We start from the raw sequence: 12572 nt of genomic DNA, 5'->3' as shown, positions 1-12572 counted from the left end.
CAGACATCATAATGGGTATATTCTAGTCATTGTTAAAGAAAATTAAAACTCCTTTACATGAAAGGATGCCTCTATGTCACAGATATGTGAATTATAGAAAGGAAAACTTTAGAGAAGGCTTGGTACCTAATACCAGCTTGGTGTCAGAAGGGATTTCCCACACCAACAGGCAATTCTCCAACACCAGCCAGGTGCCCTACAATTCAGCTCAATTCTGACACTGTCCACCTGGAGATAGCATCAGATCCCATGTTAAAGGCTCAGTCCTACAAGGCTACCCCCAATCTCCCGCTTCCAAATCACAATCTAGGTTGACACCTGGGCTTCTGACTTGCTGTAGATCAAAGGTTCTTACGACCCATTTGGGTTTGATTAGTTTGCTAGAGTGGGTCACAGAATTCAGGCAACATTTCACTTCCTAGATCATTGGTTTGTTATAAAAGGATAGAAGTCAGGAATAGCCAGATGGAAGAGTTGCATAGTACAAGGTATGGGCAAGGAGTATAGAGTTTCCATGCTCTCTCTCATATCACTCACCCTGAATCTCCATGTGTTCACCAACCTGGAAGCTTTTCCAACCTTGTCCTTTTGGGATTTATGAAGGCCTCAATACATACACATGATTGAAGAAATCACTGGCCATTGGTGATTGACCTCCAGCCGTTCTCCCCAGTCTGAAGGTCTTGCGGGTGGGACTGAAAAGTCCAACCCTCTAATCATATGGCAATCAGGTCCCAGCCTCAGGCAAGGTCCAAAAGTCGCCTTATTAACATAACAAAAGACACCTTGATCACTCTCCTTAGAAAACTCAGAAATTTTGAGGAAGTCTGTACCAGGAAGGGGGTGTGCAAAGAAGCATATGATGAGGAAGCTCAGAAACTGCTGGAAGCTGTGTGAGTTAGCAATCCACACCTCGTTGGGATTATAATGATGATGATGAAGATGGTTCCTGGTGTGGCGTCCCTGATTTGAAGAACCAAATGTTCTTTTAAAAAGTAAAATGAAGGGGGCAGCCCCGGTGGTGCAGCGGCTTAGCGCCGCCTACAGTCTGGGGCAGGATCCTGGAGATCCTGGATCGAGTCCCACGTCAGGCTCTCTGCATGGAGCCTGCTTCTCCCTCTGCCTGTGTCTCTGCCTCTCATTCTCTCTCTGTGTCTCTATGAATAAATAAATAAAATCTTTTAAAAAAAAAAAGTAAAATGAAGGTCTCAGAGTGACTAGGCTTGGGACTCTTAGCTTTAGGTACTTTATGCCCAGACTGTTTAATGTCTGTTAGATGTAGGTGAGTCACTTCTCTGTAATATATCTGTTCTACTTCACATGGGAGTTGAAAGGCTATAAAATAAAATGAAAAGCATAAAGCTCTGTGAAAAAAAATATTATATATATATCAAATATATATTTATTATAAATTACAATATTGCAGTTAGACAAAAGAGAACAAAAACTTGCCGAGTTTACCTGGGGAAGGGAGAGGGTCTAGAGGGAGAGAAGAAGGAAAGGTGGACTTGCTCTGTTTCACCTTTTCTCAGAAGGACCTGAATTCTCTGTACTGATAAATTTTCATGTATTACTTATGTGATAAAATTAAGCAATATATTTTTTTAAGATTTTATTTGTTTTTGTTTATTTGAAAGAAAAAGAGCTGGGTGGAGGGGTGCACAGAGAGAGAATCTCAAGCAGACTCCAGGCGCTGAGCATCAAACCTAATGTGGGGCTTGATCTCATGACCCTCTGATCAGGATCATGACCTGAACCAAAATCAAGAGTCGGATGCTTAGCTGACTGAGCCACCCAGGGACCCCAAGCAACATTTTTAAAGAAGAATTGGGACAGAACTCAGCAGTTAATAGCAAAATGATAGTTGGCTTTCAGAGATGATACAAAGGTGCAATCAGTCACTCACACATTGAGCTTGTGAGGTGCCAGGCACCAGAGCCTCAGGGATGAGCAAGCTTGGCAGTTGCTTACTTGACAGTGCTCCCATTGTGATGGAAAGACATGATCAACAGCTAAACTACAAGTCACTGTAGATGGCATTAAGTTTGGTAAAGGTGCTCTTAGGGACGGTGTCTGGGGAGACCCACTGCACAGAAAGGCCTTCTTGGGGAGGTAAAGCCAAAGGCCCAAGACATGATAAACAGCCTTCTGGGCTTGCAGAACCAGCTGGGAAGATGAGGGCACAGACTCAGGAGGAGGAAGATGAGGGCACAGACTCAGGAGGAGGGTTTGGCATGTTCCAGAGAGAAGAAAACTCCCAGTACTGCCTAACGGAGAATGGTCTTCCAACGTTGATGAGGGGTAAGACTGGGTAAATTCCCAGACACTAGAGTGACAGGGCAAGAGGAGGTTGAACACTGTCAGAGGAATTTCTTCCTGGGCCATAGGACCATGTTGAACTGCCTTCAGGGCCAGTCTGACCCTGAATGCAGTATATTTGGAAAACAAAAAAATACCCAGGATCTTTGAAAAATATATTGCAACTACCTTTTCCAGATGACTCTGTGAAGACATGCTGTCCTTCCCCAGCTGATTTCCAAACTGGCTTTCCATTCCATGTTCCATATTTTTCCCTTTCCTACTTTCCAGTGGTAAGGGATTAGTAAGCCCTGCAATGCTTCTTTATTCCAGAGCATCATTTTTCATCCCAAGGGTTGCAAACACCTGCAAGGGTGACTCACGAGAGGAGAGGAGCCAAGGCTTTTGTCAGATGGGGTCACATTGTTTCCACTCTCCCTGAAGGTACTGGAGCAGCCTGATCGTATTTTCTCCAGGATGCTGGTCTGTGTCTCTTTCTAACTATACTGTTCATGTACACAGGTGGGGAGAAAGAGAGAAGGGCCAGCCATTTGCATCCTTATAGCCTCTAAGGCTGCATTGCCGATGCAGAGCTCCCATCAGGATGTCCACTCCTGGGAGGATATGGGGCTCTTGTACCGGAGCTACTGAGGGAATATTCAGTTAGCATTTTCTCTAAGGCTATTTTTTCATTCTAAGTCAGCTATTGCTTTATTCATCAAAGACCAGAGTCAGTCATGTTTTAATATAGAGCATGGTTTTGGGTTTGATGTCAAATATGCCTAGGCCCAAAGCCCAGCCACCTAAGGGATTCTGATACTCACCTGAGATCCTGTTGCTTGTTTCAGAAAGATTCACATTGCTGTGATAATAAATCCCAAGTTTCAATGGTTTTATAACCCAAGCACGTGTTTCTTACTTGGAGTTTTGCAGATTGGCTGGGCTGTGCTCCAGATGCCTTCTTACCTGGGGATGGAAGCAGAAAGAGAGCTCCTCCATGGGATATGCTATTCTCATTGTGGAAGACAGGAGCACCAGAAGGCTAGGAGACTTTTGGTGTTGGAACTAGCATGGTGTCACTTTAGCCCAAAGTTCATGGTCCAAAATAATTCCCACTAGAGGAGAGAAGGATGAATATTTGCTTGACAAAAATACAATTGCCACACTAAGCCAGGAACATGTCAGGTCCTCAAGAGGTGTTAGCCAGCACCCCTTTTCCCAAGCCTACAGCAGGATTCAGTGAACCAATGGTGAGGATGATGAACCAGTATTGTTGCCAGCCCAACTTTGAATGTCAAGCCAGTTGGCCAGTGATCACACTGGCCCCAACAACGTTGGCCTCCATCTCAGTCTTAGTACCCTGAGCATCCCATGAGTCTCAGTTTCTTTGTCTTTTCCAGACCCTCACCTCACTCTTCCATGTGCCATGCCACTTAACTTGTGCCCTGACAGCTGGTGGTGGCCCCCACTTCCTACCTTTTCTGTGATTTCCACAGGCCCTAGGTCCACACAATTTCCCACCATTCCAATCCATTCTGAGCTGTGATTCCTAGGCCCATTGTGAGTGTGTAGACAAGAATATGACAACAATAACCAACTTCTTTGTCCTTGAAAAAGCATCTCAAACATAACCACTGAGCCCGAACTACCAAAATAAGTGAAAACGTAGTCCATAGTCATATGGTTATATCACCTGGCGATCTTTGGGTATAAGCTTATGCATTTAATACATTCTAGTTCTCAAATTATTTTTCAGTGATATTGTGGAGGTTAGGAGGGAGTGTGGGGTAGGGACAAGAACTAGTTGGCAACCTAGCCTAACAAGAGATGGAACATTTATAATAAGTGATGTTGTGAGGACTTTGAATATCACTTGCTCCACGTCCCTTATTTTACAAATAAGAAAACTGAGAAGTACAGAGAAAAACTGTCTATAGTTAATTATGATCAGAAATCAAGCCTCCTGAATCTTGGGCCAGAGATCTTCCACTGCACCATAACAGAGTGGAAGAAATATTTAGGCCACCAAATGTCCTAAATCCTAGAAAAGGCTATAAGAGGGCAGTTATATTAATTTAGTCTTTACACTGAGGAAAAATAATGAAATGGGGCCTGTGGCATCGATGAGAACATCAGAAGCAGTGGGTATTATCCAGGGGCAGGCAGCAGTTTGTCCCCTGCTGGTTTGTCCTTAGGTATAAAATACAGTCCTGCCTGTGAGCATTCATGATCTTGAAGGGACTGGTTTAAGGCATCAAGACTTCAACTGCTTTCTGAGGACCTTCCTCTCCTTGCTAATGATTATGAGGATGATGAGAATGAAGGCCTGAGCCCAAATATTGATGATGGTGTTCTCCATGCTCATATAGCCATGGACTTGGGGAGTGGGTGATCCTCACAGTTTTCTTGTGTGGGAATGATATATCATCAGCAGCAATTTCTAAAGACACTCCTGTGACAAAGGATAGCAATCCAGTATGTGCAATAAATTGATACTCCTAGATTTTTAGTTCAATTATCAAATCATTATGATTAGCATGCAGTTCTTTGAAAAAAAAAATTTACCAGTATATTTTAGAATGAGCTGTCCCCTGTACAGGATTATTTGAGTTAGAGTCATGGTATCTGGAAGCCCTTCCATAGCAATAAAAAAAAAAGAAAAAAGAAAAAAGAAAAGAAGGAACAGAATGGATGAATGAATGTTAAAGATACAAGATGGATTTCAACAATATTCTCAAGAGGCATATAGTCTAGTGGAGGGGTAAATATGTCAAGTGACATCTGCTGAGACCAATGGATGCATGTGCCAATGCACAGGTGAAAGAGATCAATCTTCACAGGTAGATTGACTTGGAACATTCTGCCCTTCAACTGGCATTGACTCCCAACATTTTAATATTGATTATAAAGTGTTAATGTTCAGTAATGCACATTAGCCAGCAATCTATTTGTAGGAATTCTGTGAATCTTTTTGCAAATAGAGAATATTTATTTTATATGAACAAGTTAGCTCTGCATAAATCTATATTTTATTTTAGATTTTTATATTTATATTTCATTATAAATTTTTAAACCTATATTATATTTTATTTTTCTGGCATGGCTTTAGATAGAAATTAGTGGGGAGTGGCAGGAGGTAGGAGCACCAGTCTCTCAGGCTGAGCACTTCAATGCATTAGTAATGCATGCAGAATCTAGCAATGGTTTACTGAACACTTACTTGATACTACACACTGTGCAGAACACTGAGGGGGCATAGTGCAGATGTCTTTGCCCACAACCAGCTATTGTGAGCAATGTTTAATTGCTAGCACTGCACCCGTTTCACAGAGTTTTGTTTTTTAAGATTTTATTTATTCATTCATGAGAGACAGAGCGAGAAAGAGAGAGAGAGAGAGAGAGGCAGAGACACAGGCAGAGGGAGAAGCAGGCTCCATGCAGGGAGCCCAACGTGGGACTCGATCCCGGGTCTCCAGGATCACGAACTGAGCTGAAGGCAGGTGCTAAACTGCTGCGCCACCCAGGGATCCCAGTTTCACAGAATTTAACTAAGCAGACTATGAGTGGAGATGACTTCTAAATCAGCATTTGACCTGGGAAAGAAAGCCAGTATCTTGGCTCTTTTGATGGTCTGAGTCTTGAAAAAAAAAAATATTCCCATTCTGGCTTGTCATGATTAACTTCTCTGAAGTCTTCCTTGCAAGGAAGCAAAGCAAAACAAAATGAAATAAAGCTTAAAATTCCCTTTAAAAGTTTCTTATGTGAACCAGAAATCTGGGCTCTTCTGTAACTATGAGCATTGCCTTCCCATCCTGCGTGAGTCACGTCTGGGCCTGCAATAACATCTGGGCCTGGCCCTCTGCAGCCGTAAAACACCTGGCGTTCCCACACTGGCCACTGTGAGGCCACAGCCAAAGTCTGTGGAGGTTCTGAGGCCCATAAGCCAGTGCAACCTTGAGGTTTTTAAACAGTGGTAAGAGACACATAACAGATTTTTTTTTTTTTTTCATTTTAATCATAGCAAACAGAGGCATATTTGCTTAGCATTTTTGGGCTCTATTTTTTCTAGTTTATGATGGATCTTGTACTTTGAGCCCATCTGAGAGTCCCAGGACGTTTTATTTAAATCTCTAGGAAAGTTCCTAATAGCTATCTTATTACCCCAAGGACACTGCAGAGAGAGAGTCACTTTAGAAAGGCCCTTTAATTTCTTTCATTATATTTTAATGTTGATAAAATACAATCTTTACAATTTTTAAGTGTGCATTGGTATTAAGTACACTTACATTGTGTGGAGGAGTTCAGAATGAATCACCCTGGAAGTGTCACTTCAGCATGCAGATTATCTTGAAATGAAAACCATCAAGGATCAATAGTCTTTTTTTCTTTTTTTTAAGATTTATTTATTTATTCATTCAGAGAGAGATGCAGAGACACAGGCAGAGGGAGAAGCAGGCTCCATGCAGGGAGCCCGACATGGGACTCGATCCTAGGTCTCCAGGATCACACCCCGGGCTGCAGGCGGCGCTAAACCACTGCACCACCGGGACTGCCCAAGGACCAAAAGTCTTAAGAAGAAATTTCAACCTTCTCCCAAATTTCTAAAAAAATTTATTTGGAGGACCTGCTCCAGGATGGGAGCTATCACCATAGACAACTACAGTATAATATGAATGAGGAGTAGTAGACAGGGAGGATGAATTTTAGCAATCTATTTGTTAAAAATTCCTCTGTTTCTGAAAAGCCCAGCAGACATTTGTTTACCAAACATTTACCCCTTTTCATCTTCCTGCTTATTGCTTTCTTTCCCTTGGAAATCCCAGACCCAATTCCTTCTCCTTAGTTCAGGACAACATATATACCTCATTTTTGCCTGTGTTTGGAATTTCATGTTTTTGTTGATTTTCCTTACTTATGAAATTAAATGTTATCTTCTCCAGTTAATCTGTCATGTCAATTTAATTCTTAGGCCTGCTAGAAGAATTTGAAGGGTAGAATAGTTTTTCCTCCCCACATATGCAAACATCACCACCATCATCATTTCCAGAACTTTTCATGTTTCCAAACTAAGACTCTGCACCCATTAAACACTATCACCTGAATACTCTTAACACCAGCTAGCATTCTGCTCCCAATTCCAGTGTGTGGTTTTTTCCTCACACGAAGCAATTCTGACACCAACTGGGAAATTCCCCACTTCAGATGCCAATTACTTCAAGTCCAGGTTGTCTTCCGGGCTTGTGACCAAATAATTCCTTGGACCCCTCCTCAGATTTGATTCATTTGCCAGAGCAGCTAACAGATCTCAGGAAAACATTTACTTATTAGATTGCCAATTTGTTATAAAAGGATATAATTTAGGAATAGTCAGATGAAAGCAATGCATAGAGCAAGGTATGTGGGAAGGTTGTGGAGCTTCCATGCCCTCTCCAGGATTACCACGCTCCCCACATTGCCACATGTTCACCAACCCAGAACTTCTCTGAGCCAACTCCTTTTTTAGGTTTTCATGGAGACTACATTACATAAGCACAGTTGACTAAATTACCTGCCATTGGTGATTGATTTAATCTCCAGCCTCACTCCCCTCCTGGAGGTCAGGGGGTGGAGCTAAAAGTTCCAACCTACCAATCACGTGGTTGGTTCTCCTGATAATCAGCCCTCAACTTTAGGAGCTTTCTGATAGTTGCTTCATTAACATAACAAAAGACACCTTGATCCCTCTCTTTGCCTAGGAAATTCCACGGGTTAGGAGTTCTGTGGCATGAATTTAGAAGACAAATATATGTGTGTGTGTGTGTGTGTGTGTAAATCACAATATCACAGTGATTTATAGAGGACTTTTTTCTTCCCCCAACCCCTGGCAACCACTGTTCTACTTTCTTTCTCTATAAATTGTATCTAGCTACTCTAGGTACTTCATTTAAGTGGAATCATGCAATATTTGTCCTTTTGTGATTGGCTTATTTCATTTAGCATAACATCCTCAAATGTCCAGATTGTTGCATGAGTCAGGATTTCTTTCCTTTTTAAGACTGAATAATACTCTACTGTATATCTACTGTATATATATATATATATACCACATTTTGTTTATCCATTCCATTTATTCATTGATGGGCATGTAGTTTTCTTTTACCTTTTGGCTATGATGAATGAGGCTTCTAAGAACATGGGTATACAAAGCCTTGAATTTTTTTTTTTTTAAGATGTATTTATGTATTCATGAAAGATACACAGAGACAAGCAGAGACATAGAGGGAGAAGCAGGCTCCTCACGGGGAGCCCAATGTGGGACTCTATCCTGGGACCTGGGATCATGCCCTGGGCCAAAGGCAGATGCTCCATTGCTGAGCCACCCAGGTATCCTAATCACCTCAAATGTTAAAGAATGAGCACCAATTCAGAAGAGAACAGAAAAGATGCTTTGGAGTGTGCTACTTAATTAATTGCTGACCTTAGCAAGAACCATTTTATCCCATTAATTATGGAGACAGATGCCAGACTGCAGAAGTTGAAAGAGGTTTGATGAGGATTGGAAACAGTGAAAAGTAGTGAACTTCTCTTTTGAGAAGTTTAAGGTGCACAAGGAGGAGAAAGCCAGGCACCAGCCATATTGGAGACTGGGAGTCAGAGGAAACTAATGCTATTTGAGGTTCCAAACATCATCTTGTTTACTCATCAAACAATCCTCTTATGATGGCTTCTGTTTCGTTCATTTTCAAATGAAGAATCTGAGCATCAAAGGGGCTAAATAATCTGTTAAGTAATCAAGATTAGAGTCTAAATCCCTCTGGCTCCAGAATACTGTGCCATATGCCTGGAGGAGCCAAACAAAGGTCATTTGTTTCAGGATGGGGAGATGAAAGATGATCATGGACTGCAGGGAGTAAGTCCTCTGTTGTATCCATTTTATGCACACCCTCTGGCTACCTCCTGTATTTACTCATTTGGTCTCCTAATATCCTGACTCCAACACCCCCTCAACCTCCCAGAACAGAAGTACATCAACTTTTCCACCTTTTCCCTATGTCTCCCTCCCATCCCCGTTCTTCTTTCCCAGGATATATTGCAGTCAACCTTCCTAACTACTTCCCTGCTGGCATCTTCTCTCCTGCCTCCCTGGCTTAGTCTTGCTTGCTTGACAAACCCATGGAGGTGAGTGGCTGGACAAAAATGTACACTTAATCATGACAGCAAGTCCCATGTGGACTTTTACAAGTGAAGAGCAATCATACCACTTTTCTCCTCCATTCACTCTCCTGCTCACCTAGGTGACTCTCACATCTCTTCCTCATACTCTTTTGGCTAAAGACCTTTCTTCCTATTCCACACCAAGATTAAATTTAACAACATAGATAACATCTGTGACCTTGATATGAGGACTTTCTATAGCTTGCTGAGATTAAAGTTGAATCATGGTGGGTTTAAGAGATAATGGAAGGAGAGGAATTGGAGATAGAAGGTACAGACAAATCTTTCCTGGAGGTGTGTGAAAAGGCCCCCCAAAAGGAGCAAAGGTTGGAAAGGGAAGAGAGATAAGGTAATTCATCTAAGTGCTGGCAATACAGTAGTGCATAAAACCCCAGTCCCTTATACCCTCTAATCCATCGAATCCTCACTCTTGGGCTCCCCCTAATCTTCCCAAAGGAGACCTTGGGATGAGGAGGTAAGAATTGGAAGGAAGATCTCCAGAAATAAGAGATTTCCTTCCCAACTAAAAGTGACACTCATTTCCACTCATTCCTTCACTAAAGGAAGGCTCCACAGTTGGATTCTGGATTATCCTGAAGGCCATCACTCAGTTAGATAAACCAGAGTCTGAAACAGTCTGTACTCTGCCACTGTGTTCCTTAGTTTATTTGGAGCATCATCTGTCTAGGCTGGTTCAAGCTCAAAGCTAGGTGTGGCTTTGATTTGTTTGGTTTTGGTGGATGGGTACTTAAAATGAGATTTAGCCTTTAGCAATGAATATACTTTACCATTCTACTCCCAAGGATGAATCAGGACTCAGGATTAACTATGACATCAAAAGCAGTTCCAAACTTATTCTGCTATCCCCGATACTTTGGGGAGAAGTATCAGGGTAAGAAAGGCATACTTTGTATAATAGATGATTTCCATCCATCACTCGAGGGACCATAGAGAAGCCCATGGTGAAGGCAGCAGGAAATTGGGAGAGAAATAGGTGGGAACATGAGCAGAGGCCTTGGTGTCAGGTTAAGATGATGGGATTTAATTTTAAGGTAAGATAAGAGCGTAATACCATTTTAAGGAGGGAAGTACCATGATGAAAGCTTAGTTTATAAAGATTACTCTTAAGATACATCTTGGAAATGTCAGAGGACAAAGTGAGATGATCAGATTTTCCTTTTAGAAAGAATCATTTGTCTAAAAGGAGCTAAAGGAGGCCTAAAGGTATCTAAGGAGGGTATCAATGTAAGGTTTTAAGAAGAGTGACAAGATGAAATACGCATTTTAAAAGAATCACTACTTTAAAGAAGCTTAAAAAAGATATAAATGGATAAGTAAGTGGGGCCAGAGGAAACGTGGAATCAGAGTAAGAGCTGAAGCATTCACCATGTCTTCCATCCGCTTCATCTGCCAGGGCTGCAGGCAGCCCATGAGGCTGAGCCAGTCCACGGGGACCTTGGGCCTTGAGACCACCCAAAGACCTGCAGCTTCCACATTCTCGTCAGCTCAGCAGGAGCCAAGAGAAACCCTGGTATGTGGCCCTACCTCCAAGGTGGAGATAGATAGTGAAAAGCTGCCAGATGCCTCCTGCTCTACCCTCCCTGGAGATGGCAAGATGTTCTGGGACAGTCCTAAGAACTTCATCTTGCTTGGGAAGTTTGACCCTGCAAGAACGCTCAGTAACATCCAGAACACTACCAGGGACATTTTTGACATCCTCACTGGTGAAAAATATGTGGATCACCCCCTATGTGAAGACTGTACTGACAAACTTTTAGAGGTGCTGGATACTCAACTCATTATTGTAGACTCTGAGAATGAGAACTACAAATATTGGAGGGGGAGGATATGTGAGGAGGAGATGAAGACACTGCAGGAGGAACTGGAGGGCCTGGAGCTGGAGGAGGCAAGGCTGGTCCAAGAGCTGAAGGAGGTGGAGAAAAAACAAGAAAGAGTTGCAGAGGATCTTGAGGCAGCCCAGGCAGAGACTGAGATGCTGGAACAACAGGACAAGCAGTACTGGAAGGACTACAGTAACTTGAAATGGCAGCAACTGGAACTGCAGGATGAGCTGAAGAGCATGGAAAGGCAGCTGAGACATGCCCAAATCCAGTGGGGCAGACTGAAGAAGACCAATGTGTTCAGTGCCACCTTTGAGATCAGGTATGATGGCCCTGTGGGCATCATCAATAGCTTCAGATTGGGCTGCCTCCCCACTGTCCCTGTGAGCTGGAAGGAGATTAACATGGCTTGGGGACAGACAGCTTTGTTGCTCCTTGCCCTATCCAACAAGATTGGGCTGGAGTTTCAGAGGTATCAACTCATCCCCTGTGGAAACCGGTCCTATTTGAAGTCTTTAACAAATGACCCTGTTGAGCTGCCATTGTTCTGCATCATGAGGCAGAGCACTTGCTTGGACCTCAAGTTTGACCAGGCAATGATGGCTTTTTTGGACTGCATGCAACAGTTTAAGGAAGAGGCTGAGAAAGGCAAGTGGGGTCTTTGCCTACCCTGCAGGATTCATGTGAAAAATGGCCTAATGGAGGACTCTGGAAGTACTGGTGAGTTCTATTCCATCAGAACATACTTGAACACAGAGGAGCAGTGGACAAAGGCACTCAAGCTCATGCTTATAAATCTTAAGTGTAGTCTCACTTGGGTTTCTTTAAGATATCAAGAATGACTTCTATGAGGGAGAGGGGAGATTTTTTTTTACTTGAAAATATTTTATTTGTGAAAATACCAGAAGTTGTAAAATTGAGGGATATAACGTGTTATAACTCTAAAAATGAGTGGCGACTCCAGCATTAATTGCTGAGAGCAAACCAAAAGCCATTACTATCTTACCCTGCATATTTTTGTCTTCTCTTCCTTGTACTTTCCTGTTCCCTTATTCCCCACCTGAACAAACATCCAAAATGTCAACAAAGACTGAATTACTAGATGATCAGATTAATAGTACAGAAAAAAGATCAAGAGATGCAGAGGAGAGCACTAGGGTGGGGCCAAAGGAAGAGTGGTAAGGAGAAAGCTAGAGTCTTCATAAAAGTATTTGGGCCACTAATATATGTAGTAGGACT

The 12572-nt window shown here is 42.4% G+C and overlaps 1 protein-coding gene across 1 annotated transcript; it reads left to right on the top strand.

The window, feature by feature from the left end:
• Positions 1-10879: 10879 nt before the first annotated feature.
• BECN2 (beclin 2) lies at positions 10880-12175 on the top strand. The gene has a single exon (XM_026003256.1). The coding sequence runs from the start codon at positions 10880-10882 to the stop codon at positions 12173-12175; it is 1296 nt and encodes a 431-aa protein (XP_025859041.1).
• The last annotated feature ends 397 nt before the right edge of the window (positions 12176-12572 follow it).

Source organism: Vulpes vulpes, chromosome 13 (genome assembly GCF_048418805.1).
Source record: "Vulpes vulpes isolate BD-2025 chromosome 13, VulVul3, whole genome shotgun sequence".
NCBI lineage: Eukaryota > Metazoa > Chordata > Mammalia > Carnivora > Canidae > Vulpes > Vulpes vulpes.
Note: the sequence above shows the minus strand (reverse complement) of the source record. Positions and strands in the feature narration are given on the sequence as shown.

Coding starts and splice junctions, on each gene's coding strand:
- BECN2 (XM_026003256.1), top strand. CDS start 10,880: ATGTCTTCCATCCGCTTCATCTGCCAGGGCTGCAGGCAGCCCATGAGG.